Source organism: Diadema setosum, chromosome 9 (assembly GCF_964275005.1).
Source record: "Diadema setosum chromosome 9, eeDiaSeto1, whole genome shotgun sequence".
NCBI lineage: Eukaryota > Metazoa > Echinodermata > Echinoidea > Diadematoida > Diadematidae > Diadema > Diadema setosum.
In genome coordinates, this window is record NC_092693.1 from 24482272 (window position 1) to 24508806 (window position 26535).

The following is a 26535-nucleotide window of genomic DNA, read 5'->3' on the forward strand; positions in this document are numbered from 1 at the left end:
AATAACTTGTAGACACAACTCTTATTTTCTAAATGAGGACACATCCCTCGAATGTCTAAAAAAAAAGTCTTCAAAATTTTTGTTGCCAATTCTAGCCACAAATCGGCACGATGGCTTTTTTTAATGCACATCACATTTTCACTTGGCAACCCGGGGATAGGGGTTTTAAACCCCTAACACCCTCCCTGAATGTCGAATGTTAAGCTCTATCTGTTAACTTTCATTCTACCTGAGTTTATCTCATTGACATTACATAAATTTTTGTTCCTTTGAATAATAATTATGTTACGTTATGTTACATAATCACAATATATATATATATATATATATATATATATATATATATATATATATATATAATGCACATTGTGATAACTTCGTAGAATATTGTCATTCTTTCATCGCCTTGTTAAAACAAATTAAGTATTCAAGAGAAATGATCATTACGCATTAGTCCAAGCATTGTTACTGGACTTTGAGCCTCTGGAATGCACACTTTAATGCAGTTATAAACAAACACACATCGTACGTCTAAATTATACGAGTTTGTACTTTTGGTAGTTTATTATTTCTTTGAGCGTTTTTAAGCAAGCAAACCATGAATGCACTAAAGCCTTGGCTATGGGCACCATTGCTTCCGTCAGTGAAACTCAAATCGTGGATCTCGACTTGAGAGTCTGTGTCATAATGTTTAAACGCTCGCTACTGTAATACAATGTTTGTTTGTATTGATTTATAGAATAATGTTAATACTGATTATAATAATAACAACAATGATAATAACAATAATGGCTATTGGATAGTGCACAGGTCTACATTTAGGTACTCATGGTGCTTCAAGAAAAAATAATGTACAGAACATGAGTACGGTGAAAAAAATAACATTTTTACCTCTCCATAAAGTAAGGATTTTAATGCTTCATAGTATAATACACTGGTATAGAAAGCTACCAAGGAATTATCGGTTGTAGGCCCCGTCTATAAGACTATATATAGGCAATGAGGGTAAAGTGTCTTGTCTAAAGGGCACCGGCAGATTCGAACCTTCGGACTGCACGATTGATAGTCTGCGTTCTTATCCACTGAACCACAACGGGCCAACCGAGAGTCGTGTGGCGGATTGATTGCTAGCAATCATTTTGCTCGCCAGCCGTCCGCGGTCGAGCCCGCAACAGGACGTCGTGTGCTGGTGTTAGAAGACCGGCCTTTCCAAGCTCGAGGGGAATCTGGTACAAGGGGAATGATAGAAAAACTTTTGCTTAGTTGCTCATTGTTTTCTCTCCCCCTTATCCTCTCTGTCTATTCCCTCTCTCATAATTACTTCTCTCTGTATCATTCTCTTGAATTGTATAATATTTGTCCATCTGTCTAGTCTATCGCATATTTATGGTGTTCTCTTCATGCGTACGTCAAACAAATTTCCCGATTTGAATTGTATATTTGCCCATCTGTCTAGTCCATCGCATATTTATGATGTTCTCTACTATACTTCATGCGTACATCAAACAAATTTCCCGATTTGATGATGGAATCGTCTTGAGATGTGGACGAATTTTGTCAGATGATGATCTCATTGCCCCATATGAAATCTTTGATTCAAATTATTGAATAAGAATATTTATACTGTCTCACAAAATGAAGTGAGGTACACTTATTCAATGGTGCGGGAAACCAGTAAAATACTGTAAAACATAAGATGAATTGTTCTATTTGGCGTCACAGTGTGGTGGCGCTGTTCCACCAAGTATCAAGTACTAAGTAATTCATTCTTCTTCTTCTTCTTCTCCTCCTTCTTTTCCTTCTTCTTCTTCTTCTTCTTCTTCTTCTTCTTCTCCTTCTTCTTCTTCTTCTTCTTCTTCTTCTTCTTCTTCTTTTTCTTCTTCTTCTTCTTCTTCTTCTTCTTCTTTTTCTTCTTCTTCTTCTTCTTCTTCTTCTTCTTCTTCTTCTTTTACATACTGTTAACTTTTTTTTTACTTTGTGATTTGGATTGACGGGACGTTTTTCCAAATGAGGGCTATGAAGAAATTAGAATCTTTCAGCTTTTGAGAAGCCTGCAGTTTATATTGACTCATACATTGGTCTACGTTTTCATTTGTTTAAGTGTGTGTGTGTGGGGGGGGGGATAATATTCAAACAATACCTTAGTCTGAGAACACGTCTCTAGGCGGTAGTTCTGCAAGACCTTAACGAGGGCCACTTTAGCTCCCATCAACGCGAACCTCATTCCGAGACATATTCTAGGCCCTCCACCCCATGGCAGCCAGGAGAATGGGTGCCGCTTATCTCGCTCCTCCTTAGTGAATCTTTTGGGTAAAAAATGGGGGGGGGGGGATGGCAATAAGAAGAAAAGGGTTAAAGATAAAAGAAATAATCATCAAAATTCATAGAATAGGCGTACTTGTCAATCCTAAATTCATTATTCTCAAATTAGAATACAATGTTTATAATTATTTCATTCTTTGAGATGCAAATTATATTCATATTTTCAAGTTGTGTCTGTTTGTGTCATAATAAAACAAACATATAAAATATATAAATGCTGCTAAACAAGAGGCAAGTTTGACGAAAGTTCCGAAAGGAAACACACAAGAAGAACGCAATGTCTTGTTGGCGCTCTTTCATTTCTTTCATCCATGTACACAGCCGCCTCACGCAGCCGTGTAAGAGTTACGAGACACAACGTACAGCTGATACTCAACCGAAAATCCCGTTTTCTAATGTCATTGTCATATTTATTCAAGGTTGACGAGTGATGTTACAAACCTATCCGGGTCGAACTTATCCGGTTCCGGCCACAGTTCCGGATCGTGATGGATAGCGTAGATCGGAATGATGACTCGTGTTCCTTCTGGTATGGTAGTGCCGTTGTAGGTGAATGGCTTGTTGCAATCCCGGTCAACACTTGCGATCCACAAGATGATATCAACAAATTAATTCCCAGTGATAATGATAAGGTAACATTTATCGATTCATCATTTCCTGCAAAGGTCGTTTTATTATGGCCACAAACTCTGCATTGTAAATCTATCAGTAATAGATGTTAAGTTGTCGCTAAAAGAGGCACCCATTTAATTTCTTTCATTTATGAAGTTTTTCCACAAATTACAGTCGTGATGGAACAACATAGTAGCAAACTCTAAAAATGCCGTGTGTTCAGAATGAAGTTTGCATAAATCAAAGTTAGAGGATTAGTTCAAATCAGTCGATAGAGTGTGGTCATCATCATATTTGAAATTAGAATGATGCGTGAAAAAATCTCCAAAAACAGATTTTTGTTGGGGTAGGTCCCCAGAAAAGAAGTTGTCACACGCTTACACATACGCACATATACATCTAGGCAGACACACCAATGCATTACAGAGAAAAATGAAAGAAAGACAACTGTTCAGGATGTCTAAATTCTATCACAACTGACTTGACGTTTGTTTTGATGTGCGGTCGGCTTACACGGGAGTGGGTGGATAGCACCTCAGAGTCTCGCAGATCACGTTATCCAGGTAGGGTAACTTCGAGACGGTGGTGTAGCCAACGTCGTCGCCAGAGGGCAGTAGTTCGTCTATCTCGGCGATGAGTTTTTCCTGTACGTCAGTGTGAAGGGCCAGTAGGTAGGATGCAAACACAAGGAGACCGCCCGTCGTGTCGTAACCCCCAATGAAGAATATCACGGCCTGCCATGAAAATACAGGTGAACAAGCTTAATATCATGTCATGGATAGGCCAAATTGGAATAACGATAAAGACAAAGAAGGACTCATCATGCTATATCGCCCGACACTAGACGCACGGTTTTCTACTATCATAGACGCTCACTTCTACCATCTCTACTGTGTTATCCACAAGACGTGAAGATAATGTGTGAAGATTGACCATGTTGTGTAAGACGGCTTGCTGTGACTGGTGTGCTGTGGGGATAGGAAATCTATCTCCGTTAACATCAACTACCAACAGTGACTCAGGAAACAAATAATGTGTGTGGGCCCAGTTTAGATCTTTGTTCATTCCTTTGACTTCTAGATTGTACTGGTTGCTCTTGTCACGACTGTGAACCACTTGAGACGGAGGTCTGAAGAAGGTTGGATACACCGTTTACTTTAATCCCCCGGTTTACAGGTGTGAAATTCGTTTTTCGTATGACTTGATTTGTTAATTCAGGGGAACATCATTTCCTTTCGTTACGATCGCGAACTTGCTATCAAAGCCGATCTTGGCTATTTTATTTGCTCTTGGCAACAACTAGTCAAATATATCTAAACGTTTGATTCAACTCAAAGGAAGTAATCCAAATCTAAATCCAGTCAGCCTACCAAATTGTGGCTCTAGATCCTTCAATATAGTGGGTCTCGAGGTTAGACAGAAAAGTTCATGTGTGTGTGACTCCTCAAAGCGAAGTTGATAAACCGAGTCAAAGTACCTGAGCCATGATTTCCGAGTCAGTCAGCTTGACCTCTGACCTCCGTTTGCGATTCTGAGAGGTATCCTCATGGAGCTCGAAGATAGCATCATGGATGTCGGTTTCATTCTCGACGTCATCTTCGCCCTCCGATTTCTGGGCATCGACGATGATCTGCAGGAGATCCACCTTCTGCGGGATACCAAGAAAAATCATTCAAAGAGTGTAGATGGTCACTGATAAATTTCACTGATTATTGATTAAGAATTGAATAAGTTACATGTTATGATATGAAAACAGGGAAATAAAAACAAATACGCAGACTGTAACCTTTGACCTGTATGACCACTGCAGTGGAAAAGGCTTGATCCATCAGCTGTGCTGGAAAAAATACGATGTCCCACAATGTGTTCACAATGTGTTCACATACTCGTAGTCGACTATGATTGTGAAAATGCTCGAATTTAACATTGCCAAAGACTGTCACATGTCTTTACCATTCTATGAAACACATTTTTGTGATGCATATTTTCAAAAGTCTCTATATTTTGGAGGGAGCTAGTATTCCCTTCACACACCATCCCCCTACCACCATCATCTTGGTCGCTTCGCTCCCTTGCATATACATGTATCCTCCAAATTTTGCCTACCCCCCCCCCCCCCCCCCCATCTAGAGGTCAACGCCCCTGCCGCGTATATGCATCCGGGCAAAATACTTTTTTTTTTGTCTTATGCATATGCACGTTATGAGATAAAGAGACACACACGCAGACAAGCATTTTGATGTGAAATTGGTCAATGAAAAAAATCGATAACTGTGATATACCACGAGCACACTGACGAGAAAATTCTGATTTGTCTCTATGACGAATACATCTCGCCAACAATCAGTAACTGCCTTATCAAATACAATAATTGAGCAAATCTAAACCTCAACAGTGTGTGTTTGATATACGATTGCGTTCATGCATGACAACAACAACAAGACAGCGTCAAACTTATGAAAAGACAAATACCTTCGACTTTTGACGGTCTGCGTTCGGGGCTTTTCGGATTTCAATCGCCTTTTGGGCGACGTCCCGGAAAAACCCAATGGAGTCACGTGGGAACAGGGTAAAATTGAAGAATTTCAAAATCGGGGACGTCCATGGGAGGAATGCTGTAAAGAAGAAGGAAACGTCACAACTGGAATGAAATTCTACAAGACGCATGATATATATATTTTTTTTATTTAAAAAAAAAGGAGTTTCCTCCGCTTTTCCGCTTTCTACTCCTCTTCCTAACCCTCCTGCAACTGCAAATACTACCACCCACTTTTTTAAAGAAAAAGGAGATTCTGATGACACAATGACTGTAAGTAATCATAACAACGAAAAGAGTAACGATATCTATTGTAAATATTTCATTGTGAATATCTTGACTATCAAATCAAATGGTGAAACTACGTCTACACGACTGATCTAATACACACAAACTTAAACTGATTACACAAATATATGATTACTAGTATGAAAATATGATGCTTACTTGCTATGATCAAGCCCAGGTTGGTTAAACTGACTTCGAAGGCTTTCTTGCCGTGTGCCACGAATGGATTATCCGGGTCGGCATGGGAGTCGACATCCAAACCGAACGTGCAGCTCGCTATCGTGTCCATGACAAAGGACCCGTATACCCTGCAGAAATGAAAAAAAAAAAAGCAGTGCAATTAATTGTGTTATGAATCACTAGTGTGAAGAGAAATGCTGTTATTGAATAATATAATAGAGGGACACGGGGGATTTAAAAGAAATATTGTGTATACGTTTGGCCTTTGAAAACGACAAAAATAAAGTTTTTTTTGTTTGTTTTGTTTTAAACAATTATCTTCGAAATATGTAAGGAAAAAAAAAATTGTGTTTGGCTCTTCATAGTAAGCTCCGACAAAAAATGTATAGGAGAAAACTGTGTATGGAATAAGACTAAACTTCACTGCTACGAAGCAGAAAATGGGAATTAACATCGTTTAAGTGAATATTTTACTGTCTTAGATTGACCCCCCCCCAAAAAAAAAAAAAGAAAAAAAAAAGGGAGAAGGCTTGACCAAAGGGCCACCTCTACACATTACACTCAATATTGCCAGAATATTTCTGCATGTGTTGTGCACATCATCTTGTCAAGAAAGCCATCAAGATTCTAACAGGCTTGATCGCAAATAATCAAGCTCAAGAGTACGAACGTAACACCAGAACCGCAGGTCTATCAAAATGTCGTACAAGAACAAATAATTCGAAGAGATAGAGTCTATAGAGTTTCATAGAATAATGCAGTAACATCTTAAGACAAGTAAGATTTGATTTTTAGTCGACGGTACAAAAGCAGCAATATCTAAAGTGATCTCAAGCTAAAGAATATAAGAAAATGTAGTAATTTGTGAAATATGCCCAAATTCAACACATTTGTCTCAATTACACTCCCTTGTGTGTCAGAGATATGCTTATTTCGATTTTTAAAAAAATGAATATCCTGTACATCCGATCATGTAGAACATAATCCGAGGCTTATGCCCCGCATGCTGACAACTATCACAAGTCATGTAACTATTTTTACATCGATGCGTCCTGCAGGGATAAGCGTAGTAGATTGAATGGCACGTACTGTTTACATTCAAAGTAGCCGTCTGCCTCTTGATATTTCCTGATATTCTCAACCATCCTGTCAGCGATCTCTTTCACCATCGGTGACATCTGCGAATTAAGCAACACATACCAGTATGATGATATGAGGTTGACACCATGTGTTGGACAGTAAACTGTTCATTAACAAAATGATGTAGGCTATTTTCAACTCAGTTGAACAGCAAAATATTGAATAAGCGTTTATTGAAATCGGGAAAAAGGAAAAGAATATCATGGAATTTAACAAGAGCGAGAAATTAGTCGTAATCAATTAAGGTTATGCACGCCTCTTGATCGTCAAATTTTTGTTTTTGTTTTACATGAGTAACAATCAAGAAATGATGGCGTTTATACAGAATGAAGAAACACTGAAGCGTACACTTTACATTCATATATTGTATATAGTTGCTTTGAAAATCACGCTGTTAATACTAGGGAAATTTCAATGAATTTCAACGAATTTATAAGTTTCTATATATGAAAAATCAAGTGTGGTAACTCCTTTGACTCAGGTTATTATTTGTTTGGTTTTTGTTGTTGAGAATACACGATAATTTTCGAGTGCAATTTTGATGATAATGTCTTCATTATTACACATTACATCCCACATAAGTTTGTTTGACCAATGGGATTGCTTAATTTGGAACATGTGACCGAGAAATGTTTTTCTCCAAACATCCACGCCGTGGGACTATCACATAATAGCCTTTTTCGTTAGTACTTTTTACATACCCCAAATGGAATCGATAAAGTTATCGCTCTCATGTATCGGCCACGCGGGAAGCTAGCAAGTTCTAGTGGCACACATCCGTGCACATCGCACAATTATCGATACATCAGTATTGCCCATTATCGTCTTTAGATCTCGCGTTACTAGAACATAGTTCATAGAACATTCGACTGCAACCATGCCGCCGTACGTGGGGTGCAATCGCCTGTGTTGTAACGTTCAGCACGATTATAAAATAACAATCTGCGTGGTTGATTGAATGCATTTTCCTAAAATCTCAAGTTTGTAAATCGATGTGGGATATAAAGCAAATAGCAAATGGATGCAATCTAACATCGCCTCGATGACCCTTGAGGTCTGCGGCTCGGCCTGATAGACACCCCCTCCCCCCCCCCCCCCCCCCTCCCCCCGATCACCCCGGCGATGTTGGATTGTCCCATCGCCCTCGCAGCCAATGATTATTTGCTTTATATCTAAGAGATCGGAGGCATGCATGATCAGGCCGCTCAAATTTGTTCAAAATGGAAACATTGATAAAGCAGTGCATGTAATGAAAAGGTATATTGTTAGTGATAGTGTCGGGAGTCGCTGTCTGGAAACTTACCTGTTTCATTTTGGAGCCGCTGAAGGCAGGAGCTATCATGTTGCGAACGTTACGCCAGTGATCATCGCGCAGGTTTCCCACCGCCTCTTCCGTCTCTTTGTTGTTAATGGGTAGTTTCTGACAGTCCAGAGAAAACGAAGAGATGACGAGAATTTAACTTAGCACAATAACTTTACGGTAAGTTTCCCTCTCAGGGTCAATTGATAACTCGAAACAAACAAGACGCTTCCAAAATCATATCCATAGTTTCTTTAGTACGTGTCTGTTTTGTCTTACCGATTATTTCTCAGTTATGATAATTATTATGAATACTTAGTTCGCAGTAATATTCATTTTTTTCCAAGACGACGTGTGAAACTTTCAACTCTATAACTTTCTTATCTATGGCTCGATCTTGGTGAAACATGTGCCATTCTTAATGTTTGATTATGCTCTGTAAATCAAAGGGGTTTTGAGATGGTGCAGAGTAGGGCTTCAACTGGGATTCGTAAGCATTAGAAGCTAACCTTTAGCTATAACCCTTAATGGTCTCATTTCTTTATGGTCTCATAATTATGTTGCCCACCATCCACTTTCCAAAAGCACCGGAGATTTGATATTTTACCCATTCAATCAAAGAGCCTTTCCCTGATATTTGGCAACGAGCTAGGTTTCTCTAGACCAAAAGATGAGTACCTCAATCATTGAGTTTATGACAACGATAATGGTCTCTGAAACGTACTGTCAACGTTTCAAATGTTAACTTGTGGTGGGTAATAATACCAATATCTTTTTTTTTTTACTGACATTGCCATTATTTTTATATCATTATCTTATGATTTATTAGAAGCAGCAGATTTTTGTTCCTATTAGTACTATTATGGTGTCACAATCATCATAACAATCATTACTCATGATGTTACAACCACTTCCGTCAATATTAGTTAACAGCACAAAATAACCAGAAAACACATCCAGTACCCGTCTATTGACGAAGTGGTTGAAACTCTTGACCATAACTTGCTTCACCATGTCTGGATCACCGCACACAACGGCTGGAAGTCGATTGTCGTAGAAACTGTGAAGTCATGAACAAGATATTATGTCAATGACATCTTGAAAAAAAAATGTAAATCTTAAATGGTAAAGTGCCAGTCCACACATTTGTCAAATTCAACTTAGACAACAGTACGTTGTACAAGTTTCATCACCTTTTTTTCGCCATAATGATCGTGAATATAACCACAAGCGCAAGTTAGAAAAAGCCATATAGATTTCATCGGCTCACAACTCTTTGATTAGTTCGTTATTGTAAAATCATGAGAAGTAAAAAATATCACAACTTTTTGCAATGTCTGATTTTTAGGAAACTATTCAATTCGTTTGGTGTAACTCTTTTAATCAAGGCAAGTTTGAATATATTCTGTGCTCTATGGATATGCACTCATCAACGTATTATAATTGAAAAGAAAAAGTGATCGATGAAATAAATGAGGCGTGTATTTGTTTTGACTTACTGTTTATCACGTGACGCCATATTATGCAAAAGTGCTTCCAGGCAGTTGTTATTTCATCGAGAGTTCAAAATGTTCACGTTAAAAACTCTAAGGACAGCAGATATCATTATTCGTCCATGCTAAAGGTATAGATAATCTGACGTGACGCCAGTAACTTGGTCATCTTCTGAAAGTTGGAATTGAGCCAAAATATTGGAAAATCCTGACCAGAAAAAAAGGAAAAGAAATGAAGATTAATTGTTAATTAATCTTTATTACTTTTTGCTATTACTAACAAAAGTTTGCAGGGAAGATTGTTTTCGTGTGCCAAAGAGCAACTGGAAAGAAAGAATGTCCACAAGAATAGAGAAACAAGGAGAAATGCAGAGAGTATTCACCAATATTCGTTTCGGAAAAGAAAAGGACACCACCATCTCACCCCTCACGTTATGTCATTTCAAGTCAATCTGAATAAATGGAAGAGAAATGAACGCAGCCACCGCAAAGCAGGTATACAAAGTCAGGTATAGTTACCCATATACGCGGCCATGCCTTGCTGCCAATTCTCGAACGGCAGTTGCAATTCCCTGAAATAAAATAAGTGAAACTACTATATCAATCAGTCTTGTCCTAAACTTGTAACTATCTGAACACTATACGTCATTATCTGCGGTGCCTTCTAAATGACTCTCCCATGTTGTCTTAATAAGTTCCATGTCTTTGAATTTGTTGATATGTATGCGAGTTTTCTCATTAAACAACAACTCTGCCTTGTATGTTATCTTGAAAATAGTATACAAATATGGAATTAATCAAATGGTATCCCACTTATTTTCTTTATATAACCAAGGTTATCCAGGTTGAAAAGCTTGAAAACAATTAGAACTCCTCACATTTCAAAATTAGTATATTGCAACGAGATATGAGAAATAGTTCAAAACGGATAAACTCACTCTATATTATGAATGCATATATATCCGTAGGAGGAAATGGCTTTCAAAATAAAAAGTATTACTTGAAGGAACTTTGATGAAGAGCGTGATCATTTTGTCTGACAGTCCGAATCTTACTATACAAGTACTTCTACAATAGTTATCTTATATGTTTCCATATGTCTCTTGAACTAAAACCAGATCAAACTTCAAATCTAAATTTGCTCAAAATGCTTGATTTACCACTATACTCTGAACTGTAATGAGACATGATGATGTCGATGATGGTGGTGAAACAGCATTTGCATAGCGCCATTTATCTGTAGAAACATTCAAAAGCGCCCAGCTCCCACAAAGTGTGGCACATCATTCACATACACTTGAGGAAGTAAATTGAGAAGACTTACATACACTCTCTGATATTTATTATTCTTCAAGCACACCGTAAATAAACACATCATTTTATTTCATCGCAGTAAAATTAATTTTCTACCACTCTGAATCCTGGGAGGTTGGAATGAAATCGTCTGTGCCACTATAAATGCTTATGGATTGTTAGCAGCTCCTGCGCCACTTAAAATAATCTGAAAAATGTCCAACAACCTTAAACAACTCTGACTATGGAAGGGGCTGTTAGCAAAATTTTAACAACTTTGGGAAGATGGTGGAGACTTTGCTTACCACTCTAAATTCTGGGAGGTTTCCGACGACAGGCCAAGCTGGCACAGCAGGGACGCCTCGTCTTTGCCAAAAGTTGTGGCACCAGTTGTCGTACCTTGAAAGAGCAATGATAATGATTACGATCCTCACGAATCTCATCAATTCATACAGCTGTAAAGAGCGACAATGGTTACGAGACTATAGTTATCATAGCTGCGTATAGAGCAGCCAATAACGTTCTGTCACCAGCTGTCAAACCAGAATAGCTCGGCAATGGCAATTTAGCAGTTACAGTATCATAGCCATGTGGAACGGTAATTATTTGTGCATTATAGTTATCATAGCATTGTGGAGTTGTGATGGAGGTTCAGACTAACTATCCTGCGTGGAGCAAAACCATATCATACCAATTTCGTGTTTAGTTTTCATAGCTGTAGAAAGCAGTTATACCAGTAACGGCATACAGATTTTTTCTTTTTAATGCATCATGTGTCATTGCGACACACGGAGTAGTATTGACATCACACACCGTAGCTGTACACTGTAGGCCCTATATAGGCCTACGGACAGTAAATGTTACAGCATTGATAAACAATGCAGCACAAACTTTAAAGGGGCATTCCAGACGATTTTCATAATTTCACATCATGTAGTACATAAATCGACAGCTCCATGTTAAGATTCGTGGAATTTATTTTGGTTCTTGAGCAGAGAAACCAATAAACTGAAAATCTTAAACAAATTACACTGAACAGTGTTGATGACATCAGAGCCTCACATTCAGGAAAGTATGCAGTGTATTAATTCCATTACAATAAGCCAGTTCGGAGTTAGCTCATGGGCACATTGGTCCGAATGACCTTTCTTTTTTCTCAGTCGGTTAAGGGGCTCTTCACTCGTTTTCAGAGCGACATAATGCATAAGCTTTACGTAGCGATTTACACATTAATGGTATTCATCAATCCTGCTTAAACAAAGAATGAACTCGCATATTACATTATGACCAGAATGATCCGTCAATTAACACTTGGGAAAGCATCCATTTCATTATCTTACATTGAATGTAAGAACAACCTCTTTCTATCGATATTGCCAAATACCACTTTTGCTGTCAGGTGGATGTGCTGGCAAGCAGCATTTATAAGGATTACATGAATAATCATTATACATAATAATACATCACAGACGCTTATCCCAGTGACTTTAAAAACCAACGTGCCTGTTGGTCCGAATGACCTTTTTTCTGCTCATGCGCAGAGTGGAACTCCGAACTGGCTTATACTGCTTGCTCAACAAGTTCATCTGTAAATAATCTATGCATGCCTTCTTCTTTTGTTCTGCTTCCATAAGCCTCAACTCATGCATTCTTACGGTGAGGCTGCCATGTCATCATCCTTGTTCATTGCACTTTGTTATAAATTTGAAAAAAAAAAAAATCTCATTTCTCATCCCAATCACTACAAATTCTGAAACTCTGTACTCAGTTTAACTGACTTAAAGTTATTCAAATGTAAAAGTTTGAAAATCATCCGGAGGTCCCCTTTAATGCAAAGTTGTTAATGCCGTTATTCCTTTATTTTATTCCTTTTTTTAGTAATCTTAATAAGAAAAAGAATGAGCAAGAAGCAATCCTTTCCAACCCCTATTCTTCTTTGTTGTTGTTGTTTTCTTGTAATCTAAATTCATTGAAAGAGTTGGCACTATATATTAAGGAAAAACTATAACTTCCTTTTTCTAATTTTGAAGACGAATGGAATTGATCACTTGAAATGGCCTGTGAAACATCCCGATCGACAAGATATTCATGAGGCACTCGCCCCCTGGCACTAGCCTCAATTTACAGCTCCCTGGATTTGTACAAAGGGAACTACACTGTACCAGGCCTACCTTGCTTCCTGTAGGCCTACTAACTCACAGCACGGCTGACGTTCCACTATATTACAAAACTCCCGAGTGTAGCACATTATTATCATGGTTGGTAATGGAAATATTGCTCATTCCTAACGCAATAATGAACAGATACTCACAGAAAGAAGAGACTTATCGCTCCACACGCCAGAACCCATGTTGGGGACAGGACTAGACCGAGAACCTCAACCGCCATAGCGTCTAGGTCCACACCGCAATAAACAGGTGTGCGTGGTTTGTTATTATGCTATGCATACACACCGCTTTCGCGAAAGCAAAGGCGCTATTATGCTTCTCACGGTGTCTGATCAGGCTATACACGAACGTGCTGATCTCCTCAGGCTGTGTCTTTTCCCTTTCACCGCGGGCAAGGTATTTTCCTGTCTATGTTCAATTACGTGAAACTTTCAGCGAAGCATTCTGCCAGATCATTCCCTGGAATAGTAACTTTATTGTTCTCTCATTCATATAGTATAGAATAATGTGGACTTTGCCCGGACAAAATAATGAAGATAATTTTCCCATATCAAAGGTGAACGAACAATACAAGCCATGACGAAACCCAAATTAGTCGTATTGAACCAGAGCTACAGGATGTAGACCTACAAAGACAGATAAGCTTTATCTGCCATGGGATGCTGTGCACAGTTTCTAGGTCATCCTCAGGCAGCGGAACCGGGGCTGGGGGAGTCTGGAGGAACTGTACCCCTCCTCTACTCCGCCCACCTCCACCCCCCCCCCCCCCCCGCACACACCTTTACCTTTTCTCCCACTGTACTATAAACATGTCGGCGGACGCAACTTGCCCAGCGGATATGTTATCAACTGGCACTATTATATCGTTTATACGAATATTAATGAATTGATTTCTTAAATGCATGTATATACAATTTATAATGCAGAGTATATTCAATGTGCTGGGGTATTTGCTACATGTTTCAATACAGTGCACAAGGTAGGCCTAGAGTCTGATGACCCACCATTGTGCCGACTCCGAGAAAGCATGACGGCAAAGCATTCATTGCTGACGCAGTCTTAAAGCCATACGTGAAGGGAGAAGAATTCCTGAACTCTATTCGTTCAGCGGTGCGTGACGCCATTAAAGGTGAACTGGACGACTGGATGCGACAAATTGACGTCAGGGAGTGAAGGATTACAGGCGTTGCTGTTGTCATTGTTATTTTTTGGCGTTTGTCAGTCAAAAAGAATTAAAGATGTGGGTCCCATTTTATCAAAAGATATAATCGATTATAAATTTTCTTACCACACAGGCTGCCATAGACTTATGATAGAAATCAACTATATAATCAATAAGTCTTCATAAAACAGGCCCCTGGAGTTCCATTTGAATAGTAACAAAGGAGATCGCTGACCGCCGATCAGTCAATAGGCAGTTATCGTAATGTATTCAAATTTATGGATGTATCATTCCTGGGAATATAGAGACGAGTTATTCCATTAACCTGACCTGAAATTCAGTTGTTGGAATCAAGTTTGCATATACAAACTTGTATTCCAGTTCGACCTCGATTATCCGGCCATGTCGGGACCGGCGCTCATCCGGATAAGCGAATTGGCCGGATATGGGAGACACAATGTTAATGTAGCTGCCGTCCAAGCTGCCGTCCCAGTGCACTGGCAGCTAGGCAGGTAGCGTGCTCCGCAACGGTGGTGTAATCTATGCTAGCCTGCGCAAAATTGTAGTCCCTTCTTCATAAAAATAAAGTATATCTTTATGTGAAAATCATACATGTTTTACCTCATTAGATATTGAGAAACCTATCATGCACATCTTATGAAATTAGTGAAATAGATCCATGAAAGTCATTGTTTTTTTCTGAATTTTTGGATGAAAAAAAAAAGTCCTTCACAGCGTGAACGCGTCCGGATAATAGAGATTTCCGGATAAAAGGAGGCCGGATAATCGAGGTCGAACTGTACTTGTTGCTATGTCGGACAAACCTCAATATGATCAGTTTAATTTTAAAGGGACTGAAGATTTTGAACCGAAATACTCAGTCTTCTCTCGAAGTTATCTGAAATAAAACTACTGTAGAGTCCGAATTTGATTTCATTGTTATTTTCATTTTATTTCAAGACGGAGGTAAGAGTGACTTGCTCAGCCAGTGATAATGATTGCAAATCCGTGCATACAGTGTAACTGTAGAAATACACCACAATTAATTCAGAGTACAAAATCAAAAAAAAAATAATAATAATCATATGTAGAGAAAATATATATTCAGATCATGTAGAGAATACAAACATGCACAAAGACTGACATAAAACAAAAACACAAACAAAACAACAATGCTATTCATCAAAAACAACAATGGTACTCATCACAAACGTATATAATCAAGCTTTATAACCAGGAATTATCTTAGGTGTGTGGTAGATATTAGACTGCAACTACCGCTGTTTTTTTAAGGGAACCTGAAATTATTAAAGCTGATAATCCTCATGTCATCTGGATTTTCAGTCCACTCTTTACTCCTTTTGTATTGTACACTTCTGCGTTTAAAAGTATAGTTAAACTAAAAAACTGGCATATCTCAAATTTTTAACATGGTGCATCTACAAAAATCATTTGTATGTTTAAATACAAACAAGTTTTAGTGACAGAGCCTTTGACTCCATGAGCAGTTTTGTGCATTGCATGTAACATTCTGTGTCTTTGTCTCATTCCAATATTACCATGCCTAATTGATCATAATAGTTGTGTTGGAAACCTCTATTGTCTCGAGTTAAAGTGAGATTTGTTCTATTCTCTTTCATCTTTCTTTCTCTCTCTCTCTCTCTCTCTCTCTCTCTCTCTCTGTCTTTCATTTCACTGTTGTTTGTTAGTTCGTGTACGTACGCTTGTTGTTGTTGTTGTTGCCGACTTTTCTTTTCCTTTCTTTTCTTTTCTTAAGTCCTACCCTCACAAGCCTGTGTGTAGATTCACCCACATCATCTTAATTTTCAATAACAGATACTCCGGGTTGATTTAAGCACATATTCTGCAACTTTAATTATTATGTTTATTTCATTCTCTTTATAATTTTTTTTTTTTTTTTTTTTTTGGGGGGGGGGAGTTCTACTATTGTTTGATGTGTAGATGTATGTATTGTAATTTGTAGAAAACCTGATACATGTAAACGGAACGAAATGAAGTCACTATGAAGTGTGACGCCTCAAAACCATGCCCTTTATAGAATACAGAAGTCGAGGTGTGGATTTGCCCCCAAAGATGCACCAAACGTTCATGAGAATGTCTCAAGAAGTACGCGAACAGTTTGCGGATGTTATGTCGAGAAATGATTGCTCTCTCGGAAGTAATATACGAGATATTCCAAAAATTGTCGGAACCTCTTTTATGCTTGCGTCTTGAGATAGGTCTTTCGCAAATGACGAAGCTCAGAAAATGCCTATCACAACTACAAAACATTATTTTCCATCATTCTGCAAAGTGTCATCAATGTCGTCTGAAGTTCGTATGGGTGAACGTTGGAGTACATGACTTAGCATCCGACTGAGTAGTCTTAAACCAGTCAAACATCAAGGCTGCAGCAGCATTTATAGTATCCTAATTGTACGTAGACGCGGATACTCTAGAAAAGATTTTAGCAGCAGCAACTGGTTGCCGACTCAAAATCCTCATGCCTAGGGCTAGAAATCACTGAAGACCAGTCCTGAGGAGAGGTTGAGGACCTCTTCAGAACTAGTTAAAGACCGAAAATTCTTTTGCCGAGAAGTTTGATCACATCAGGTAATGTTGTAGGGTATATCTGATATAGTTACCCCTTCTCAAGATAACCAAATCGTTTTATTCCTTTAATGCCCAAATCATAGCGGCGCTAACAGAGAAGATATTGGCAAATATGAGTGTATCAGTAGAGACATACATTTCTATAGTTTTCTGGTTTATAATGATAATGATAAAGCCCGAATGCCGATATCCCTGTCTGAAACTCAAACGAATTAGGCCCCAGATCCGTTCCGATGACCCTCAGTCGCTATAGGTAAGGTCGTTGGCCGGTTTGCGTGCTACATGATCCTTTGGTTGACGCGCAGCGCCATGCCCTTCGACGGGGTGATTAGACCCGCCTTCCCGATCTCAACCGGAATCTGTAAGGAAGCAATTCAGTTTGAAAACTATTTAATCGAACTGGCAAATTGTAATGTATTGCATTATGCATAAGCTAGAACACGTAGATTAGTTTGAAAATCATGATAAACAATGGCATATGGGATTATCTCACATGTAGCCTATATTGTGATGATATTCTCTACTCCTGAAAGTACAGGGACAAGATTCTGTCTGCCTTTGTCGTATGCGACACGATTAATTTACCTTTGTCTGTAGACACGTCTCAAAGCGGTATTTCTGCAGCACCCTGACTAGGGCTACCTTAGCCTCCATCAGGGCGAACCTCATCCCGATGCAGTTCCGTGGCCCTGCGCCGAACGGGATCCAAGCAAAAGGGTGCCGCTTCTCGCGCCTCTCTTTCGTGAATCTGTCAGACGAACGAGACACATACAGTCGATCTCATGCATAATATATCCTTGCAGTTTCTCATTCTTCTGAACACTATATCCAATCATTATGATTCCCACCTTATTTCCTCCACCCAGCTCAACGCCTCAAAAAAAAAAAAAGTCTAAAAAAAATCGCATCTCGATTTTCGCGTTCACTATTAAAATTTGTACTCGGCGTTTGTGTTTTATGTTTCGTTTTTCGTTTTTATTTTGTTTACACTCAGCACTGCTGAAATTATATTTTAAAAAAAGAATGTCTAAACGTGCATTGACATCAAAGGGAGTATCCTAAAAGTAGTGGGCTTTGTTCTGCATCTAAGCTTTGCATTAATTTCTTGTTTCGAGTCTTTTACGAGTACTGTATTATAGTAAACATTGTTATTTTTTTGGCATACAAATGTACTAAAATGTCGCATTGACATCCATGCCACTGACAATCTAAAGCAAACGAACTCTCATTCGATTGATGTGAGCAAAAGAAAAAAAAAGTTTAAGATCTGCTGCATCCCCTATCAAACACAGATGTACACAAAAAATGTTACCCGGCATATACGCAACAGTATTACATCAACTATAATCCTAGTAATCGCTTTCGCTTGTTTGAGTAGTCTTTACATTTTCATGCATACCTATCCGGGTCAAACTTCTCGGGTTCGGGCCACAGCTCCGGATCATGGTGAATGGCGTACATCGGAATGACAACCTGCGTGCCCCTTTCCACGGTTACACCATTGTAGGTAAAAGTTTCATTGCACATGCGGTCGAGGCTGACAGATATTAGGTGATAAGCAAACAGAATGCAGAACTTGTAACGTATCACAAACCATGATGAAACGAATACACAAGTTTCCAATATTTACTCGAATATTCAAACACCAGAAGATGAACAGCTTCTCTAATGCATGCCATGTAGAAACATCCTGAGATGCCGTTTTGTAGTACGACGTATATAGCAAAAAGGCCTACTAAGATAAGCACATTAAAAATATCAACAATTATCAGATGAATATTACCTGAACGGCTTTGATAATATCGAAGATATGATATGGAGTATATAGATAGTGTGGTCGGCTTATGGTTAGGTCAACGTGAAAAGAAACTCGATGCCCATGACAGGAACAGATAAACTTCTGTGATTTTCAATTTTCTTAAATTTGTTATGTTCGCACAGGAAATGTCATAACTCATGCAGATATCCCAATTTTTTTTTTAATAATTGCTATCCAAAGCGAGAATTAATGATGGAATAAAATTCATCAAATACGTGTCTTCCAGTCGGACCAATATTCCCTGAGAATATCGGTCTAATTTCTACGACTTTCTATGACGCTCTCCGCCAATCTCCAAAGACCAGTAGTGCGCGCTTTCCTTTTTAAACAATATGCGCATGGTAGCTCGATCCCAAACTATCTCAACCCTCTTGCTTACGTTCGTAAATTGAAGGAATATGGAGGGCAATATTCTTATACAATCTAATCAACAATGAGGAGGAAGGAGGAGACGATACTGGTTCATCAAATTCAAACAATTATGATGATGATTTAGGGGATTTTGATCCCGACGCAGAAGGCAAAAACCAAGACGCCGCTGCTGATGCCGACTGGAGTGCCGGCTGCATGCTTACATGAACCGGGGTCGTCGGGCCAATTACGAGACAGCTGCGTGATGGTGATGATGATATTCATGAACACTTTGCGAGGAGAAATGAAGATGTGTTGCATGACTTGACCCTAATAACACTGGAAATTGGTACGTATGGTGTTGATTATATCATTAGTTTCTATCTGGTTTATCTGTGAAGTGATCGTTCTGCCTAAAACTTACAGAACCACCGGAGGAAAACATCTCAGAGTCTCGCAGATGACGTTATCTAGGTAGGATAATTTCGAGACGGTGGTGTAGTCGACGTCGTCGCTAGAGGGCAGTAACTCGTCGATCTCGGTGATGAGTTTCTCCTGTACGTCTGGATGCAGGGCCAGTAGGTAGGAGGAATAGATGAGGAGGGAACCAGTCGTGTCGTAACCGGCGACGAAGAAGATTATCGCCTGATAAGACAAAAGCAAACTTGACACTTGAAATAAGTGTAGAAATAACGTCTCTTTTTTGATAGCTTTGAACATGTCTTTGCTATGTCTCTCTACTTATTTCTTTCGCTTGTAAAGACTGTTTGCGCTTGTATGCTTGCGAGCCAGCAAATTGTTTGTATCCCTATGTGTATGTGTGGCGGGATTGGTGGAACTCACCTTTTAGTCATGTCGCGATATCGGAGTTCTAAATTATGTTAGAGGTGAATTTGATTGACATGATTTATGTTCTTCGATATTCATATTTCACTTTGACACACAAAACCTATCTGAAATGGCTTAATTCCTTAATTCCTTAATTGGACAAAAATCTCTTTCCTAGGATATTAAATCGTGTCTCTCATCTTTGCTTTTTTAAATTTTGATGTTGAGCAAAATAATGACAGCTGCTCTAACATGACTGATATGAAACGTCGCACAATCGGTGTGTATCCAGCTATTTATCATTTTTATCACTATCATACTATTATTGTTAACGATGGTAATATTATCATTATATGTATAATAATAGTGTTTATTATTAACATTATTATTATTATTATTATTACTACTACTACTACTATTACTATTACTATTATTATTATTATTATTTTTATTGGTAGCAGTAGCAGTAGTAGTAGTTCCGAGAGAATGTGACGTACTATCCTTTCAAATGCAAGTTATTACCGCGAGGTGGGATCAAACATGGACATCATGATAACCAACGCTGAGATGAGAAGATTCACCTGGGCTATAATTTCTGAATCTGTCAGTTTGATCTTTGATCTCATCGAGCGACATCGTTCCCCACTTTCATGTCCCTTGAACACGCTATCATGCACGTCGACTTCGTGTCCAGTTTCGTCATCGTCGGCCTCCGACCCTTCGCTTCCTATTTGGGCTTCGATCATCATTTGTAGGAAGTCTGCTCTCTGGTAGGTAGATTGGTGTTTCATGCAAACATAAGGAAATTAAAGACAGTCGTGTTATCCTGTAGAACAGTAGAAAGTTTCCAAGACAATTAGCCAAGACTTACATGTTGATCACATTGCTGTTTACGCCACAGTTTGACACAATCATAATATACTAAAGAGTGCGAATTGAAGAACTGCGATATAATGCGAGAAGAAAAAAGATGGGAGAGAAAGCAGCGGCTCTTTTGATATTTCAAACCATATTTCCCCTTTTTCTACTTAAAACTAATTCTAATAATATCTATACAATATGTAGTGTCACGACTGCAAATAAAATACATGATTCTGCCGTCTTTAAAATGTTGCGAGTATTGCTCAGGTTATTCTTTAATTGCTGTCATTTTGTATAGTGCCTCCAAGAAAAATAAAGTTCTTATCCTCATAATCATAGTTCTCACCGTTATTTCTTCAAATCGAGACATCAACGACTTTGTTAAATTATATCAGGAACTCTTTTGAGTATTCATTAAGGGCATTTTGTATCACTGTGGAATATACTCTCATGTAATGTTCGACACTGCCGTCGTGAAGCTGAACTTGTTCACACTTACAAGCGAAGCTATTGAACTGTCTCTGTCTGTCTGTCTGTCTGTCTGTCTCTCTCTCCCTCTCTCTTTCTCTTTCTCGCACACACATACACACTCTTTCGACTTCAACTTCATATTTTGACTCCACGTTATTTCACTTGCCGAAAATTTACTTCAGACGTGCCGGTACTTTTTTGGGTTTTTTTCCAGTGTACTAAAGGTCTCTTGAATACTGATTATCATATAATAATTGTAAAATGCCTTCGTGTAATCATTATATTACTAACTTTAGTGTCCATTGCCTAATTCATATAGTGGAATATGTGACAAAATAAAACTCTATAAAAGCTGGTTAAGCCTTTGAATGCTATGCATGCCAATTGGCAAAGAAAACCTGAGAGCATTGTACACACTGTTCAAATTCCCTGGCACAATAAAGGTTAAAGCCTGACAATCTCCTGTTGCAAGCAAACAACTCTTATTACCTTTTGCTTGTCTTTGTTCGGAGCTGTCCTCATTGCTATGGTTCGTTGCGTTACATCACGGAAAAACTCCATCGCGTCTTGAGGGAGCAAGAAAATCTTGAAAAACTTCAATATTGGCGATGTCCAGGGAAGAACTCCTTGGGATTTCAGTGATGAGATAGTGATAATGATAGTAACAACACAATGGTGATTGTCAATATAATGATAATAAGTAGTAGTAGTACCAAGGAGGCTCTCGTACCTCCTTGGTAGTACTAATTATAAATATAAGCAAAAAATAATGATAATGATTAGAAAAAAATTAATGGCAGCTTGCATGTTGTGCGTCTTCGTTTTTCTGTCTTTTTCTTTCGTTTTTGAGAATTTTTAGCAATTTCAAAATAATAAAGGAGTTGACATCACAGAGTTCATGTAAGACCTCAATAACAACTTGGGGTATTGTCGTTTTCATTGTTGTTAGAACTGTGAGAGATTTCACACATAGAGAATGACTTCATGAAGAGACAATCCGCCGTGTTTTTTTCAGTCTATGAGCAATAAAAACCCGTCAGTCACATTATGTAACCAACAAGTGGAAATGAGTTGTGCAGTTGTCACAGTATCACTAGAAACGAAAGCACCAAACGATATGGCCACAAATCTCAGTGAATTCTACCCCCTTCCATCTTATGAAAAACATCCACATCACCGTATTACGCACAATCTGTAAGTGGAAAAACTGTCACAGAAAAAAAAAAAAACACACTTGCTTAATTCTCTGTAGTATCCCTCCATCCATTCCTTTCACTAATATGTGCTCACGGTATCAAAGGTCAAAGGTCACGCGAGCTCTCTATAGAAAAGTTATCTATATCGCCGGCCCCTACAACAGACTTCAACTTCTTACCGCTTATCAGCAGTCCCACATTGAAAGGAGTGAAATGGAAGGCTTTCGTGGCCATGGCGACAAACGGATGATCCTGGTCACCCTGGGAGTCGACCTCGAGACCGAACGCGCAGCTCGCTATGGTGTCCATAATGAAGGACCCGTATAATCTCGAAGAAAATGGAATATGGTGCAAACACTTTAACAATTCAACCTTTTTTGCATCGCCATCCGAAACTACAGTGTAACTTGGATAAAATATTTTTCTCTATGTTATCCGATCGAGATACTAGACTGGATGATTATTTCTTCCTCTAAGCTATATAAGACAAAAGTTCAGCAGAATTTACGTACAAAAAAAAAAATGCACTTCAATTAATCTTCGTCCGACACGTGAATTAAATTCTACATGATTGACATGGCAGTCACGTGACCAAACTCCGGCTCACTAATAGTCTTCCTTTGGATCGCAAAATTTCCAATGGAATTCCCGCATGGGACAAAATTATGGATTTGCAGGTGCATCAATAATGCTTGGAACAGCATTTCCAATCACGCCGACCTTGCAATATTGCCTCTTGAACACACACAAAAAAGAAACTAGACAGATGCCATCATTCCTAAACGTAGTACTATACTCACTGTTTACACTCAATGTAGCCATTAGCTCTCTGAGTATTTTCAATGTTCCGCAGCAGTCTATCGGCTCCAACTGTTACGTGGTGTGACATCTACAAAGAAAAAAAAAGCATAGACAAGGAACTTTAGTTGAAACGTCAAGAATGTTAGAAAAAGAAGGCTTTGAAACGGAAAGTTGTAAAGACACAGTGCAAAACGAAAACGATACGTATTGTGTTTTCATTGCCGTAGGTTAAGAATCGTGTTTAGACTTCAATCAAGCGATGTATTGTATTCTACATCTTGCAAGAACTGGAAGGATTTTTATTCGTTTCAGTTTTCATTTCGCTTAAACGAACAAAAATCAACATAATAATGTGCATGTAAGAGTCAAACTAATTTCCAATGTAACTTCGGTTGCGCTTTGTAGTGGTTCATATCAACCTGAAATTATGGTTATAAAGTAATTATTTGTTGCTTTTAGCCATTTAAATACACTGTGCTTGCTGTGGTCGTGTGAGTGTAAATAAGTCGACAGTTTTGGCGGACATGTTGAATTACGGGGAAATCGAAGTCTTACACAGGATATGTCGGCATTTTAAATTCAGATACCAGTACGCGTTGCTGCACCTGTTTCATTTTTGCACCGCTGAAGTTAGACGTCAGAGTATTACGAACGTCTCGCCAATGATCATCCTTCAGATTCCTCAGGGCATCCTCGAACTCCTTGTTGCACAGTGCCGTCGTCTGAAGGTTTGGCCCGGAGGTTGGGAATGGCAAAAGGCAAGCAGAGTTAGAGAGATAAAGGCGAAAAAATATTGTCAAGAAATTAAACTTTAGAGATCAAGAAATTTTTGTTCCTATTTAAGAGACGTCATGGTTCTGATGGTAAATACTGTTGAAAGAAAAATGTAACAGAGCAAAACGAGAGGAAAGACTTAAATTATTGTGTTCAAGGAAAACGGCGAAAAAAAAACAATTTTAAGGAAAGTAGCACAGAATATAGGTTTACTTAACATGTTTGTGAAGAACAAACTGTGCAGTGAACTGCTGTAAATGTTCATCTCTAAAATAATGTTTAAAGGAACTGAAATCACCACTTCCACTGAAATTAGACAAGCGCTAGATAACCGTAAAATATACAGTCGAGACAATTACTGATGACAAAAGATGTTGCAGGAAACCGGCTGGTGGGAAGCTTTCGACCTTCGGTCTTCTTCAGCTTTATTGTCTGTTTATGAAATGAAATTGATGACAGAGGCGTACGGAACGAGTATCAGCACCAAATATGTATATATATATATATATATATATATATATATATATATATATATTTGTATATATATATTTGTATACACGTGTATATATACACGTAAGTGAGATATGATATACTGTATAATAACGAAGCTCTTAATCATGACCTGCCTAGCCATCATGCCAGGGTCGCCACAGACTAGAACAGAACGACGAATGTAATACAGCCTATGTCCATGGATAAATGATATATTTATAAACATATATATATATATATATATATATATATATATATAGACGATGAAGACAAACAAGTTGACATAATGCATTAGAATCCAACTTCATTTATTTGTAAACCAAATTTTCGACCCTTGCACGGATCTTCCTCAGGGTAACAGAGGAAGATCCGTGCAAGGGTCGAAAATTTGGTTTACAAATAAATGAAGTTGGATTCTAACGCATTATGTCAACTTGTTTGTCTTCATCGTCTTCATGCTCTTATTCCAACACGCGGATAATAATACCATTATATATATATATATATATATATATATATATATATATATATATATAATTATATTATATTATTGTGTGTGTGTGTGTGTGTGTGTGCAAATGAAGGAGCAAACTTACTCGTCTGTTAACGAAGGAATTGAAGCTCTTAATCATGACTTGCCTGGCCATGTCAGGGTCGCCACAGACTAGCACAGGACGACGAATGTCATAGAACCTATATTAGTTCATGAATAGAAAAGTGAACATTAATAACACAAATGATTTTTCGAAACACGTTACTTAGTATGTTATATAGATATTTATTATACATGACTATGAATATATAGATGATGAATATATAAATATAGATACATGTATATAACATGTCTCTTTGCGTGCACACGTATATTGTATATCTTACAGATACACACATGGTTCAGGTAGTGTCATCACAAAGAAACGATGTAACTATACGTGGGGTGGGTGTGTAAGCGCTTGTGTGTTAGCTATAATGTGCGCAATAGTGTCGTATAAGTTATAGAGACATAGGAACTACTTTAAATTCATTCGTGTAGGTACTATGCAAGCCATCATTATGCACAATTATTTAGGCCCACCTCATTTGATGAATTCTCAATTCTAATTGGCTAAAATCGGAGGCATAAATTCAACAATTAATTGCATATTCATAGTACTCTAACTGCCCAATAATGCTATTAAGACCCCCCCCCCCTTTTGTGGCAGGGTCTGATGTGTGAACTGGCCAGCGAAATAGCGATAGACCAAGTAAAATTTCAGTTAATTCTATTCAGTATATAAAAAGATATAGACTGCTTTTATTCGAGGCTTGGAATCTCAACTAGATGCTATGACCATCGGAGCATAAAGTTCCTCGGATCATAGCATGGAGATCCAAATGATACACAATCCCGCGAAAAACAGTCCATATTTGTATTTTATATGATCGAATATATATGCTTAAGTGAAAATATCTCAAGCCGATTGCAAAAACAAGCTGTCGGGTGGAGATGATTATGATGACAATTAGAATACATACAACATTTGATACAAGTTATCTTACATCAAAATATTCAATCTCTTTCAAAAATAAACGCCCGACACTGTCCGTTATGAACTAATTAGAGATGATGACTAATGTGACTAAAATCAGATAAATTAAATAATGGACTAATGTGAGATGGCTTGGATGGGAATGAAGCTGAATATTTTATTCAAAAGGATGTATATTTCTTACGACTAGACTTGTTTGATGCAAAAGGTGTCAATTTGGCACAATTATCGGACGTGACTATAAACTGTCTCCAGGTATTACTTGGATTATCAAAAAGTGAAAAGGACAATGGAGCGTTTATAAAC

General features: G+C 38.2%; 2 protein-coding genes across 2 annotated transcripts; both read right to left on the bottom strand.

Moving 5' to 3' along the window:
* Positions 1-471: 471 nt before the first annotated feature.
* On the bottom strand, positions 472-13645 carry LOC140233052 (cytochrome P450 3A6-like). Its single transcript, XM_072313163.1, has 13 exons — positions 13476-13645; positions 11470-11563; positions 10391-10443; positions 9342-9438; positions 8382-8498; positions 7028-7116; positions 5918-6066; positions 5407-5549; positions 4412-4582; positions 3448-3668; positions 2764-2901; positions 2141-2303; positions 472-1226 (listed from the first exon to the last, which is right to left on the bottom strand). Exons 1-13 carry the CDS (start codon positions 13550-13552, stop codon positions 1128-1130), a joined length of 1611 nt encoding a protein of 536 aa, XP_072169264.1. The 5' UTR covers positions 13553-13645; the 3' UTR covers positions 472-1127.
* Positions 13646-17194: 3549 nt separating this feature from the next.
* LOC140232994 (cytochrome P450 3A24-like) lies at positions 17195-24150 on the bottom strand. The gene is made up of 9 exons (XM_072313101.1): positions 24040-24150; positions 23434-23522; positions 22813-22961; positions 21927-22063; positions 20687-20872; positions 19702-19922; positions 18507-18644; positions 17693-17855; positions 17195-17466 (listed from the first exon to the last, which is right to left on the bottom strand). The coding sequence occupies exons 1-9, from the start codon at positions 24046-24048 to the stop codon at positions 17386-17388; spliced, it is 1173 nt and encodes a 390-aa protein (XP_072169202.1). The 5' UTR covers positions 24049-24150; the 3' UTR covers positions 17195-17385.
* Positions 24151-26535: the final 2385 nt, after the last annotated feature.

Coding starts and splice junctions, on each gene's coding strand:
- LOC140233052 (XM_072313163.1), bottom strand. CDS start 13,552: ATGGCGGTTGAGGTTCTCGGTCTAGTCCTGTCCCCAACATGGGTTCTG. Junction 11,564..13,475: donor GCGATAAGTCTCTTCTTTCT/GTGAGTATCTGT, acceptor TGCTCTTTCAAG/GTACGACAACTGGTGCCACA. Junction 5,550..5,917: donor CCTGGGCTTGATCATAGCAA/GTAAGCATCATA, acceptor TCTTCTTTACAG/CATTCCTCCCATGGACGTCC.
- LOC140232994 (XM_072313101.1), bottom strand. Junction 22,962..23,433: donor GGCTACATTGAGTGTAAACA/GTGAGTATAGTA, acceptor ATTTTCTTCGAG/ATTATACGGGTCCTTCATTA. Junction 17,856..18,506: donor GAGAAGTTTGACCCGGATAG/GTATGCATGAAA, acceptor TTCGTCTGACAG/ATTCACGAAAGAGAGGCGCG.